Genomic DNA, 14,135 nt, shown 5'->3' with positions numbered 1-14,135 from the left:
AGGGAGGGAGGGAGGGAGGGAGGGAGGGAGAGAGAAACATTAATGATGAAAGAGAATCACTGATCAGCTGCCTCCTGCATGTCTTCTACCTGGGGATTGAGCCCACAACCCGGGCATGTGCCCTGACCAGAATCAAACTGTGACCTCCTGGTTCATAGGTTGACACTCAACTGCTAAGCCACGTAGGCCAGGCTAGCTAATTTTCTAAATTAGATCAAGATTTACTACAAAGATTAGATTGAGAACACATTGCCTAAGTTATTTTTTTAACTGTTGAAATCCCCAACCATTTGATGTACAGATTTAACATAAACAAGATGTGATTCAACAAATATTTTCTTTAACTGATATTTTTGTTTTTAATATTAACATGGTATTTTTATTAGGTATTACAAGAACTGTAAAATTTATCCTGTTTAAACTACCAAGAAAATAGTTCTAGGAGATGTCTAAAATTTGCCTAGAAACTTTAATCACTTTCCATTTTTATTTAAGATGCCAGTGACAGTGGGCGTTCTTATAAAACAGTCCTGGACCGTTGGAGAGAGTCGCTTCTTTCTTCTGCTAGTCTATCCCAAGTCTTTCTTCACCTCTCCACCTTGGATCGAAGTGTGATATGGTCTAAGTCTATACTGAATGCTCGTTGTAAGATCTGCCGAAAGAAAGGTGATGCTGAAAACATGGTACTTTGTGATGGCTGTGATCGGGGTCATCATACTTACTGTGTTCGACCAAAACTCAAGGTATTTTTTTCTTTTTCTAATTCTCAGATTGTAATTGAAACATTGAGATTTTGAATGACCGATGATTAATGAACATTATGTGACTTTTCAGACTGTACCTGAAGGAGATTGGTTTTGTCCAGAGTGTCGGCCAAAGCAACGTTCTAGAAGACTTTCCTCTAGACAGAGACCATCCTTGGAAAGTGATGAAGAGATGGAAGACAGTATGGAAGGTGAAGATGATGAAGTTGATGGTGACTATGAAGAGGGTCAAAGTGAGGAGGAAGAGTATGAGATAGAACAAGATGAAGATGACTCCCAAGGAGAGGAAGAAATCAGGTAAGTCCTAACATGCAATAAAAATGGAGGATTCACGAGTCTTAACTAGACAATCTCTTTACTGAATCAAGTATAAATGGAGTGGTTGGGGTCCATCATTTTTTTAAAAAACTAGTATGTAAAGTAATATAGTAGCGTGAAGTTACCCTTGCTTTATGTATTATAAACATTCAAATTTTTCCCAAGGAAGTATAGTAGCTTTGTGAACTTTGCCAGATCATAAAATCAAGTATGAGTTCAAGGTTGGACAGGATTTCAATAAGACCCACCTCAAGGGTGATTTTACTTAATTTTATGTTTAAAGTAGCAAACAAACAATCCAGAAGATATTCGTAAGATGAAGATAGATGCAGCTTCCCAATGCCTCTATATACAAATTTTGGTTGATCTTGGCAGTCTACAGAGAGAGTGAGACTGAGAGAGAGAGATGCCAGAAGCACATTGTATTTGTTTATACTCCTACCACATCAGCACACAGAAATAGTCTATACTATCACATAACCAAGTGTTCTGCAACTTGCAAATTATGCCACCCACACCTAATCAGTGGGTTTAGGGCCGGGTTATTCCTACTATGCCAGCTATGGGGCAGTCTCTCCTTATTTGTTCCTAAAACCTTGCCCCCTTTTTAATATTTGAATCCCATTCGTGTGGAATCGGGAAAGTGAATGTGAAACAAGGGCAACCTAGAAGTAACAAAGTACAAAAAGGCCACCATCCAAGGAGATTAAGTTGAGAGAACTACCCCATCAGTTTCAGACAAGCTGTTGTTTAAGATTTTATTGATTTTTTTAGAGAAAAAGGGAAAGAGAGAGAGAGAGAAACATTAATGTGAGAGAAACACATTGATCGGTTGCTTCCTGCATGCCCTCCCACAGGGGATCAAATCTGCAACCTGGGTATATGCCCTGACCGGGAATCGAATCCGCCACTTATTGGTGTACAGGATGATGCTCCAACCAAGGGAGCCACACCAGCCAGGGAACAAGTAATTTTTTGTTTTGTTTTGTTTAGTTTTGTTGGGGGGGGGGGGGGTTGGTTGTTTTTTAATATATTTTTATTGATTTCAGAGAGGAAGGGAGAGAGAGACAGAAACATCAATGATGAGAGACAATCATCGATCCTCCTGCCTGCCCCCCACTGAGGCTCAAGCTGGCAACCCAGGCATGTGCTCTGACCGAGAATTGAACCGTGACATCCTGATTCATAGGTCGATGCTCAACTAAGCCACACCAGCCAGGCACAAAGTGTTTTTTAAATAGCTCCAACTGTCAGGAGCCATATTCCCTGTAGCTTACAAGGGTAGTATTGTGTTAAGCATAAAGATGATAAAGAATTTGAAAACTTCTTGGAAATATTTTAGGTAAACTGGAAGTCTGGGTATATGGAAAAATGGATAAATGGAGGCTTAATGGAGTTATTTCATCCTTGTCTCCAACTTAAAGGCAATTAAAAGATTGAATCTAGTTTTGTATTTTCCAGTAGAATCAGGATGGCAAAGAAATTCTTGATTGGTATTCAGGAACAACAGATTTAAGGCTTACTTTAATGGCAGCTGTTGGCCGAAACTGTGGTAATGAAAAATGATAATACAGAGACAAAAGATTTGCATTTTAAGGATTAGTTCATCACTCTTAATCAACATGATTAAGTCTGCTTATTGGTCCTCCTGTAGATTTTATTATAGTTTATCACAATTTAGAATTTGATTTTCATGATGATATCCTGAAATCACTAAGAAAATATTAAATATTCTCTGCATTACGAAGAAATATATGAAAGCACATTTTAGATTTCCATAAAAATTTGTTAACTCCAAGTTTAAAGAATTGAGCATAGGATAAGTCTCATTAATATAGAAAAGTAATATGTAGAACTTATTGGCTGAATACTAGAACCAGGGGAATAGAAGTAATTGTACATTCATCATTGCTCTATATAATAATTGTATTTTCTAACAATATTTATAGCCCACCAAAACGAGGAAGACCACAAGTTAGATTGCCAATTAAAACAAGAGGGAGACTTAACTCTTCTTTTTCAAGTCGTGGCCAACAAGATCCTAGAAGATATACTTCAAGAAGTCAGCAGAGTACACCCAAAACATCTGTTTCTTCTAAAACTACTAGTAGAAACCTAAGGAAGATAAAGTCTGCTCCTCCTACAGAAACTAAATCTTTAAGAATTGCCAGTCGTTCTACTCGCCAGAGTCATGGTCCATTGCAAGCAGATGTATTTGTGGAACTACTTAGTCCTCGTAGAAAACGAAGAGGCAGGACAAGTGCTAATAATACACCAGAAAATAGTCCCAACTTGCCTAACTTCAGAGTCATTGCCACAAAGTCAAGTGGACAGTCAAGATCTCTAAATGTTGCTTCAAAACTTTCTCTCCAAGATAGTGAATCCAAGAGAAGAGGCAGGAAAAGACAATCTGCAGGTATGAAGAAGTCTGATTTAAACTATTCTTACCTAAGAAAATTGAATAATTTGGAAAGATTAAATGTTGGGATATTTTGGGTCATTTTTTAAAGGCTGTCACTAAGATATACAAAGTTTTTAGGGAGCAACCTTCCCTGACGCATAATATTCATTGAAGGGGCAGCTATTTGGAGAAAAAAAGGTAAACTATATCACTAGTATTTCTACTAGTATAGCAGGGTAGTTGTGAGAAATTTGCTAATGGAGAGACTTGGCCAATACTTGAACAGTCTCAGTATACCACATTATGACACATTTCATTCTCTTCCACCTTTTCCTCCTTAAAACATGCATACTCATAATCATCTAAACAAGCTGTATTAGGTTATTTGTTAAGGTTCCTATCTGGCCCTAACTGGTTTGGCTAAGTGGATGGAGCATCGGCCTGCGGATTGAAGGGTCCCAGGTTCGATTCCAGTTGGGGGCATGTGCCTTGGTTGCGGGCACGTCCCCAGTGGGGGGTGTGCGGGGGGCACCTGATCGATGTTTCTCTCTCATCGATGTTTCTGGCTCTCTGTCCCTCTCCCTTCCTCTCTGTAAAAAATCAATAAAATATTTTTTTAAAAAAAAAGGTTCCTATCTGATATACTGAATTTGGGGCAATAGAGAGTTGGGGGCAGCACTATTGTTAGAGTGATCACAATCTATCTAATTCTAATAATTGTTTACAGTAATCTTTATCCACATAATCTCTTTATCCATTTATCTATTTAATCTTATCTTTTTTCTTTAATGTCAGTGGTAATAAAACTTTATTTCCAAAAAATGAAGTGAAACAAAAAATGCTATTATCCTTTGAAGAATTATGTAGATAGGTTGTATTGCATTATTTGAACAATGACAGGAGTAAAGAATTTATTGGTGAAAAATGGGTTATAATTAGTGTACATGTTCTCAGGTTTTGGAGGGAGGGAGGAAGTATCAGGTAATTTAGCTTTTCTTATCCCTTTATCTGTTTTGCCTTTCCCTGAATCTGAACTTCAAACTAGTAAACCTGAACTGTTTTTATTCAAAAACACCGCTGAAAAAATTTGTGTTGTTATTCATTTGTGAAATCACTATCCTGTTTCTAAGGACAAATAAAGGGGGAATATGTGGATTTACATTTAAGTAGAGAATTTAAACACCTGAATTCATATGTGGACTACACTACTACCCTTTTCTACTAATTCATATACTTTAGATTTCAATTTAGGTATATACTTAGATTTTATGAGAAAGCATCTTGCTTTAAGAAAATTCTCCATATAAAATTAAGATTTAAAGAGGCCTAGTTTCTAGATCTGAAGAGGTAACTTTCCAATTGATATGTTTTAGGAAATACTGTAGAATTGCTTACTGCTATTTTACTGTACTTGAAAATATATTTTTAATAAAATGGTAAAAAATCCACAAACTTTGTGTTCTAGAATTTTCTTTTGTATTACACTCATTTTTCAATCTGTTCCCAATGAATTTTCAATGCAATTGGAAATATATCCCAAATGTAAGTTAGTTTAACATCTCAGTATATAATGTCAATTTTGTTCGAATTTAGTTTATATTTATAGGCCCTGTTTAGCTTGTAGTGATCAAATATTTTGCTTTGTCATCACCTAAAGTTAATTTAATTATTTATTTAGAATCATCTCCTGTGACACTGAATCGAAGAAGTTCAGGCCGACAGGGAGGAGTTCATGAATTGTCTGCTTTTGAACAACTTGTTGTAGAATTGGTACGGCATGATGACAGCTGGCCTTTTTTGAAACTCGTTTCTAAAATCCAGGTAATATTTTTAGACTTTATAAAATGTATTCCTGTACATTATTTAGTCTGCATGACAGTTTTGAGATAGTCCAAACACCTTTTAATCACTGCATTTTTTTAAACACTTGAAAAGTTGGTCTCTATATTTAAAAAAAAAAGAAACAGCATAGTCTCCTCAGTCCTTTCTAACTCTGTGACTGATTTTCTTCCTTATTTTTATTTATTGATTTTTAGAGAGAGAGAGAAACATCATTTTTTTGTTCCATATATTTATGTATTCGTTGGTTGATTCTTGTATATGCCCTTACCAGGATCAAACCCACAACCTTGGTGTATCAGGACAGTGCTCTAACCAACTGAGCAACTCGTCCAGGGCCCTGTGACTGATTCTAATAAATGATGACTGTGTTGAAATAACCTCAATGTTGTTTATTCAAGATAATGAATATGAATGAATATGAATAGAGTTAATTCAACTGAGTACCATTGTTGGTATTTCTATTATGTAAAACTGTGGTTCTCAAAATTCAACATACACCAGAATCACCTGGAGGACTTGTTAAAACACAGATTACTGGGCCCTACCCAAAGTTTTTGATTCACTAGGTCTGGGTTGATGCTGAACCATTTGCATTACTGACAAATCCCCAGATGATGCTGATCATGCTGGTCCAGAGACCACAGTTTGAGAAACATTGATTTTAAAAATAAGTACTCTTAAATAACAGAGATTGCCTAACCTAAGGGATTAGAGTTGGTGCTGTAGTTGTTCATACAATTGACCCTTGAACAGTAACAGGTTTGAACTGAGTCCACATACATGTGGATTGTTTTCTATATATATATTAGAAAATTCTTTGGAGGTTTTCTTACTGCCATGAAGCAATCATAATTGATTACACTAGGTCAGTGGTCGGCAAACTGCGGCTCACGAGCCACATGCGGCTCTTTGGCCCCTTAAGTGTGGCTCTTCCATAAAATACCACGTGCAGGCGCACACGTACAGTACAATTGAAACTTCGTGGCCCATGCGTAGAAGTCGGTTTTCAGCCTGGGCGAGTCTATTTTGAAGAAGTGGCGTTAGAAGAAGTGGGGGGTGTCGGTCGGGTCGGGCGAAGGGAGACACAGCCGCAGGCAGGCAGGCGGGCTGCGGGGGAGGTAACATTGTTTTGAGGTAAGTTCGCTGAGGTCTACCCCTTCCAACTCTCCCACACTCATCTATCTGAAACAAGTATACAAGACGAGTGTGGATGGGAGAGTTAGAAGGAGTCGACCTCAGCGATCGTACCTCAATCAGATTGAGGATGTTTTTAGCAAAGGCCAGCTTAGGAGTACCCTAATTAAGTTAATAACAATGTACCTACCTATATCGTTTAAGTTTAAAAAATTGGGCTCTCAAAAGAAATTTCAATCATTGTACTGTTGATATGCTCTGCTGTTGACTAATGAGTTTGCCGACCACTGCACTAGGCCAGTGGTTGGCAAACTCATTAGTCAACAGAACCAAATATCAACAGTACTTCTTCAAAATAGACTCGCCCAGACCGAAAACCGACTTCTGCGCATGGGCTACGAAGTTTCAATCGCACTGAACGTGCGCCCGCACGTGGTATTTTGTGGAAGAGCCACACTCAAGGGGCCAGAAAGCCGCATGTGGCTCGTGAGCCTCAGTTTGCCGACCACAGCACTAGGCTATCATAAAGCAATCATATTGCTGCTTCTTCGTTATCAATAAATGAATCATTATACTTGTAAACAGATGAATTTCTTGTTCATATTTTTTTCATATTTGATATCTAGTGTTAGTAATATGTATAACATCTACAGTGTTTTGTATCATATAAAACAATATTGATGTAGATACTGACAGGTGACTCATTTCATAAATAGATGATGTAAAATTATGGTATTGATAAATATATATGGTACTCTAAATGTATTAGCCTTATGATTTTTTATAACATTTTCTTTTCTCTAGCTTACTTTACTGTAAAAATATAATATATAATACATATAACATGTAAAATATGTGTTAATTGACTGTTTATGTTATTGATAAGGTTTCTGATCAGCAGTAGGTCATTAGTTGTTATGTTTTGGGGAAGTCAAAAGTTATACACAGATTTTTGACTGTGTGGTGGCTCAACACCCCTAACCCTCACATTGTTCAAGGGTCAACTGTGTGTGTGTGTGTGTGTGTGTGTGTGTGGCACGCACGATGTGATAATGCTAGTGATGTGGTATGCTGTAGTAGAGATAGGACAGTGTTATAGTATTACTAGAGGCCTGATGCACGAAATTTGTGCGTGGGTAGGGTCCCTAGGCCTGGCCAGTGATCAGGGCTGATCTGTGGGGCGACTGGCAGGGCAATCGGGGGCCCCCACTGGCACCTGCCTTGGCCAGCCTGGCACCACCTGTTCCCCAGCCCCACGCCTTGCTGCCGCTGGTCACCTCCCTCTGTGTGGCGACCAGCAGGGCAATTGGGGGGCTCCTGCTTGCACCCGACTTGGCTGGCCTGGGGCCTGCGGGCTGGGGGCAGCTCCTGCATTGAGCGTCTGCCCCCTGGTGGTCAGTGCATGGCATAGCAACCCGTCATTCCACCGGTTGTTCTGCCGTTTGGTCGATTTGCATATTAGGCTTTTATTATATAGGATAATAGAAGTTATATCATGGTCTTTCAGAAATACAGAAGAAAAGGAGATTGATTTGAGCACTTCAGAGGGAGGGAATGGCAGAACTACTTGAAGAAATATTTAGTCTGGTCAGTGAAATAAGATGGAATTTCAACAGTGAGAACTGGAATAAGGGAATTTCAGAAAGGAAGAGGGAAGATAAGTTAAAGACCCAGAAATGAGAATATGGGGAATGATGGGTAGTTTGAATGGAGCAGATTAGCTAGACACAATTAGAGTATAAAGCGTCTTACTTGTCAGTGTTAGGTGATGGTTTCTGAATGAAAAAGTGACATCATCAGAATTCTACTTTGAGATTTCTAGAGCAAGAATGTAAAGGATTGATTCCAACATGGTGGACGGCAGGACTGAATTGGGGAGAGAGAGACTGATCGCACAGGAGTCTTAGTGGCAGTGGTTCAGGTTTTCCTGGCCAAAGAGCCCCTGCTACTGCCACAGACACTCCCCAGGCGGGGCTCGTGCTTGGAAACCACGCCATCTTGAAGGGTTTGCAAGGTCCTTCTTGGGAGGAGGCTGCAGGGAGCAGTAGCAGCTAGGCCCCCAGCCTTGCCTCCACCCAGAGTAGCCATGCCCCATGCCTGAACCCATGGGCACCCCCAAGGACACATCCCAGACCCCATGCACCTGCCACAGATACCACCCCAGACTGCGCAGCAAAGGGGAAGCCAGTGGGACCTCGCAAGCCTGCAGTTGATACCTGCGGGACCAGCTCTGTGGGGGAAGGGAGTACAGCTCAGAACAGGTACAATCCAGGTATGAGACTCAAGGCAGACCCAGCCTCTGGGCTAAGGAGTCCACACCTGCTGGACTATTAGGAGCCTCAACCTCTTAGACCTCAATCAGGTTGCCCAGGGCCAGAAAGAGACAGTGACTCATAGTGACCTGCACCAGAGCAGCTTCCAGGCGGCCCAGGATAGACACAGCAAGGGACCAGATTCAACATCAGAGGAAAATCTAGCAAGCGCCACAAATAGCGGACCCAAAGGTTTTTGAGTGTGTGAGTGTGTGTGGTTTTGTTTTTTGTTGTGAGTGGATTTTTTTGTTTGTTTTTTTCCCCTTTTATTTTCTTCTCGTTTTTCTTGCATATCTCTAATTTCTCTCTTTCCTTTGATTCTATTCTACTTCAGTCTGTTATTACTGTTATTATTAATTTTTCTTATTTTGTTTTTATTTTTTCTCATTTTTTTCCCATTTTACTTTTACTTATCTATATCTTAACATACCCACTATTACTTGGTTTTAAAATCACCATGATCATTTCATTTATATTCTGTTTCCTTTTCTTTTTTCCTCCTATACTAGTTCTTTTAGCTCCCTTCTTGCTTCCATATAGCCATTTTTTCATCGTCTTCTTTCTCCCTTTTTTTAATATCCCCTCTAAGTCTTTGGTCACCTGTCTTTTAGTATTCTTTTTATTTTTGCTTTGCTTTGCTTTCTCTTCTTTTTTCTTCTTAGTCTTTTCTGTTATTGCATTGAGTAGCTTAATTTTTGTGTTGTTTTTGGTTTGGTCCTCTTGTGTGTTATTCTGTTCTGTCAGCACCTATATAATAGCTGGCACAACGATGTAGGGGTTGAACTTCACTGGCAGCAAGTCAGAGGGGATCCTCCCACAAATGGGACATCAACCATCAAGTCCCAATTATAACAAGAGAGCCCAAATAACGTACACAAGGGGCATTCCTAGAGTATCCAGTTCAGGTGTACAAAGAGACTGCACCACTGGGCCCCTCGACACTTTATACATAAGGCCATCCCACAAAGACTGGGAGGCATAACAGTTCTATCTAATACATAGAAGCAAATACACAGAGACAGCTAAAATGGGGAGACAAAGAAACAACCCCCAAATGAAAGAAAAGAAGGAATTTTTTCTGAAGAACTGCTTTGAGTACAACCCTCGTAACACAAGTGAAGCAAAAGCAACCTATCAGACATAGAGTTCAAAGTAATAGTTATAAAGGTGCTTAAGGAGCTTAATGCGAATTACAAGGAACTCAGTGAGAATTATAGCAGTGTATAAAAGGAAATAGAAACCATTAACCAGAACCAGACAGAAGTGAACAATAACATATCTGACATCAAGAACACCACTTGGCTCAGTAATAAACAATATTTACATAGATTTTTTTAAAGAATATAAAGTATTAACAATGAATAGCATCTTATAAAATTTAATCTCAGTTTGACTATTTTTTAAGATTTTTTTAAATTGATTTTTAGAGAGAGAAGAAGGGAGAGAGAGAGAAACGTCAATTTGAGAGGGAAACATCGATTGGCTGCTTCCTGCATGCCCCCTGCTGGTGATCAAGCCTGCAACTCAGGCATGTGCCCTGACTGGGAATTCAACTGGCAACCTTTTGGCACATGGGACAACACCCAACCAACTGGCCATATCAGCCAGCGCTCATTTTGATTCTTAATTCATTTTTCCTGAGTAGTTCTTGTGCTGACTTAAGTTTTGTTGCATACATGTTTTTCTTTATTACAAATGCAGTAATATAATTAAAGAAATATTTTAATATGTTTTTATTGATAGTTTAGAGAGGAATGGAGGATAGAGAGATAGAAACATCAATGAGAGAGAAACATCCATCACCTGCCTCCTGCATCCCCCCTCACTGGGAATAAAGCCCAAACTTGGGCATGTGTTCTGACTGGAAATGGAACGGGGGACCTCCTGGTTCATGGGTCAATGCTCAACCACTGAGCCACACTGGCCAGGCTAAAGAAATTTTTATAGATACATATATGTAAGTATATATAAAGAGAGACAGAGAAAGCACACAAAACTATAATTTTTTTCACAAAAACTTTTTATAGTATCAAATAGGCTTCTACAGCATTAAATGACTGAAATGTATTATATGGTTTTAATGAAATAATAGAATTCAGTGGTTAACACAGTTGCTTTTCAGTGCAAAACCTTCATTTATTTGACCACTTATCTCTGATAAACTTTTTATAGGAGAGATAATATTTGAATTATCTTACAGGTTCCAGACTATTATGACATCATCAAAAAACCCATTGCCTTAAATATAATTCGTGAAAAGGTGAACAAATGTGAATATAAATTAGCATGTAAGTAATTTATATGTTTATCTTTTTGTTTAAAGAGGTAGAGGCTATTTTTCTTTTTACCTTTATGATAAATTAATGCAATTGTGTAGATGGCATCCCAAGAGGTCTCTCAAATGCTTGTCCATGTATATGGAAATGAAAGACGGATAAGGATTAAGTGAGTTAAAGATATTTTATAGACTCTGATCTTAACAGAAGTTACTTACTGAAACTATGCAGTTATGCCTAATTGCATAGTTTCAATAAAACAGTTTTAAAGTATTTATAGTTAAAGAGTTTTAAGCTTCGGTTCTACTACCTTGTTTCCAATTTCTAAAGAAAAAGGTGGGCTTCTGTTCCTTAATGACATTTCTAGATATGATACAAATAAAAGGTTTAGTTAGAAGTTATAAACTTTCATTCTAATCTCATTTGTGCTTTTCTTTCCAGCTGAGTTTATTGATGATATTGAATTAATGTTTTCGAACTGCTTTGAGTACAACCCTCGTAACACAAGTGAAGCAAAAGCTGGAACGAGGCTTCAAGCATTTTTCCATATTCAGGCTCAAAAACTTGGACTTCACATCACAACTGGGAATGTGGATCAAGTTAGCACTCCACCAGCTACAAAAAAGTCACGAATCTAATTTTGTCCTTCTAAAGGATATATTTGAGGAAAACAAATTATTCGTGAAATGGAACATTAAATCATGCTACAAAGCAGACATATATGTATAAAGCAATAACAACTGATTGACCACTTTGAAGTGTGGCCTGCACTATATTCTCAATTTTAATATTAAGCACTCAGGAGAATGTAGGAAAGATTTCCTTTGCTACAGTTTTGTTCAGTATCTGATAAGTTTGACAGATGTATTGGATACAGTACTGGTTTACAGAGGTTTTTGTACATTTTGAGATCATTCATGTGTCCCAATATCTTAGAAAATATTTTTTCACCTATGATTTATTTTGTCATTGATGACTTTTCTTAGACATGTGGTATTAAGAGAGATTTATCTACACAGATAAATCTTCTGTTTATACACAGAAAAAAAAGTGTATATGTCTAAAAATCTTTAATGAGCACATTCTTTCAACACTACACATGAATGAATCTAATTTTATATCCTTGAAGTGCTGGACCAGTGCTGGCTAGAGGTATTAAGTCTGAGTTTATTAACTAGATATTTATTTAGCATTCAGAGTTAATTTGTGAATTTGTTTTGTATTTATAAAATTTGTACCTGGAAAATGTTCTTTAATTTTTTAAGCGTTTTATTGTTTTTGTTTTATTTCTCTTAACTTCGTTAATGAGCATTGAATAAAAGGTAACACCCTTCCTTTTCCCTGACAGTTCTTCCAGTTTTACAGAATAAATTTCTGTGTACAACTTTTTAAGTGTACAAATAAAGTGATACATTTTTTCAAATATTCTGAATTTCTGAAATTTTTACAAATCAGAGTTGGACTTCTGTACATGATACATACAGACCATAGGAGCCAATGTTTTATTGTACCTGAATCTTAGAACAGTGGTTTTCTACCCAAGCCCTTTAGGAGTAAGATACCTCCAGTCAGTAACAGTGAACATTCTATGGCAGGGGTTGTCATTGAAAGGAGGAAAGTAAGTTTGGAGTGTGCCCACTTACTTAAAAAATACCACTCTGGCTGGGCTGGTGTGGCTCAGTGGTTGAGTGTTGTCCTATGAACCAAAAGGTCATGGTTCAGTTCTTGGTCAGGGTACATGCCCAGGATGATGTTTCTATCTCTCCTCTCTGAAATCAATAAAAATATACTTTTTTAAGGAAAAGAAACACCACTGTGGAAATTTTTTTTAAATGAAACAAAGTGAGAGAACCAAGATGGCAGCATAGGTAAACACCTGTACGCGCTGCCTCCCACAACCACATCAGAATTACAAGTAAAATATAGAACAACCATCACCCAGAACCGCCGGAAAGCTGGCTGAATGGAAGTCCTACAACTAGGGAGGTAAAGAAAAAAGCACACTGAGACTGGTAAGAGGTGTGGAGACACGGAACAGGCTGGTCCGGCACCCGAATGTGCCACTTTTTTAATCGGGAGGGAGATCACCTCTGCAGAGGCCGCCTGGAGGAGCAAGGGGTCCCAGCCCCACATCTGACGCCCAGCCCAGGGACCCAAAGCTGGGAAAAGAAGTCCCTACAGGCAGTAGGAACTACAGACTATAAAAACCATTACAGATTGGGGCTGAGTGACACAGAAGCTGCTGAAGACCTAGCTGCTCCTCTTAAAAGGCTGAACTGAATTTACAAGCTCCTGCTCCCTCTGAGCTCCAGTGCCGGGCAAGGCTCTGGGGGACACAGACACATAAGGGCAGAAACTGAACTGTCTGGCATTGGGGCAGGAACTCGGGGGTGGCTTTCTTCCAGATGGAGGTGCTAGCATTGTTCCTCTGCTGGGACCTCCATGGTGCAAGGCTGACTGGGAGCCATTTCTGATTGCTTCGCCCTGGTGATTCCCTGAGACCCCACCTCAACTAATTTACAACCCCACCCAAGCTGTGTGCAGCAGCTTTTGCATAGGAATGGTCTGTCCTTTCTCAGGCTAAAACCTATCAAACAAGCTGCAGCTGGGTCAGGAAGCCCCAAACCTATCAATAAAAGGCCCAAGCCCCAGCACCAGAACCAGCCTGCCTTGATTCAGAGCTGGGCCTCATCTGGGCACTTCCAAATCTAATACAAAGAGGAGAAATCTGTAGATCTCTCTGTAGCTCCTGCTGGGTGGCCCCAGGCAGTAGCTGACTTTGCACCTCCATGGAGACCAAGAGCCAGTGTACTCGGTGGTCAGAGTGAGACCATACTGGACTACAACTCTTCACATCCATACGTGACACAGTCCAGGGGCAGACTCAGTGAGCACCAAAGCCCCACTGAAGCAAGTCCTGCCCCAAGAGGGTTTCTCCTGCATAGCAGCTCTTCCACTGTAGGCACAGCTGGTCCTCATGGCTAATTGGCCTGGAGGTCAATTCCTCCCAGTGATACCAACAGCAATCAAGGCTCAACTACAACAAGACTGTGCACACAGCCCACAAAGGGATGCACCAAGAGTGTCC

At 39.3% G+C, this 14,135-nt stretch overlaps 1 protein-coding gene across 1 annotated transcript in view; it reads left to right on the top strand.

Moving 5' to 3' along the window:
* BAZ1A (bromodomain adjacent to zinc finger domain, 1A) overlaps window positions 1-12,472 on the top strand; it is a 106,474-nt gene extending 94,002 nt beyond the window's left edge. Inside the window, 6 exon segments of the mRNA XM_014538620.1 lie at window positions 496-743; window positions 835-1,061; window positions 3,032-3,498; window positions 5,162-5,304; window positions 10,972-11,059; window positions 11,489-12,472. Of these exon segments, the coding sequence (XP_014394106.1) occupies window positions 496-743; window positions 835-1,061; window positions 3,032-3,498; window positions 5,162-5,304; window positions 10,972-11,059; window positions 11,489-11,685 (1,370 nt within the window). The 3' untranslated portion in view covers window positions 11,686-12,472.
* Window positions 12,473-14,135: the final 1,663 nt, after the last annotated feature.

The sequence above is a fragment of the Myotis brandtii genome, unplaced genomic scaffold (genome assembly GCF_000412655.1).
Source record: "Myotis brandtii unplaced genomic scaffold, ASM41265v1 scaffold194, whole genome shotgun sequence".
NCBI lineage: Eukaryota > Metazoa > Chordata > Mammalia > Chiroptera > Vespertilionidae > Myotis > Myotis brandtii.
Note: the sequence above shows the minus strand (reverse complement) of the source record. Positions and strands in the feature narration are given on the sequence as shown.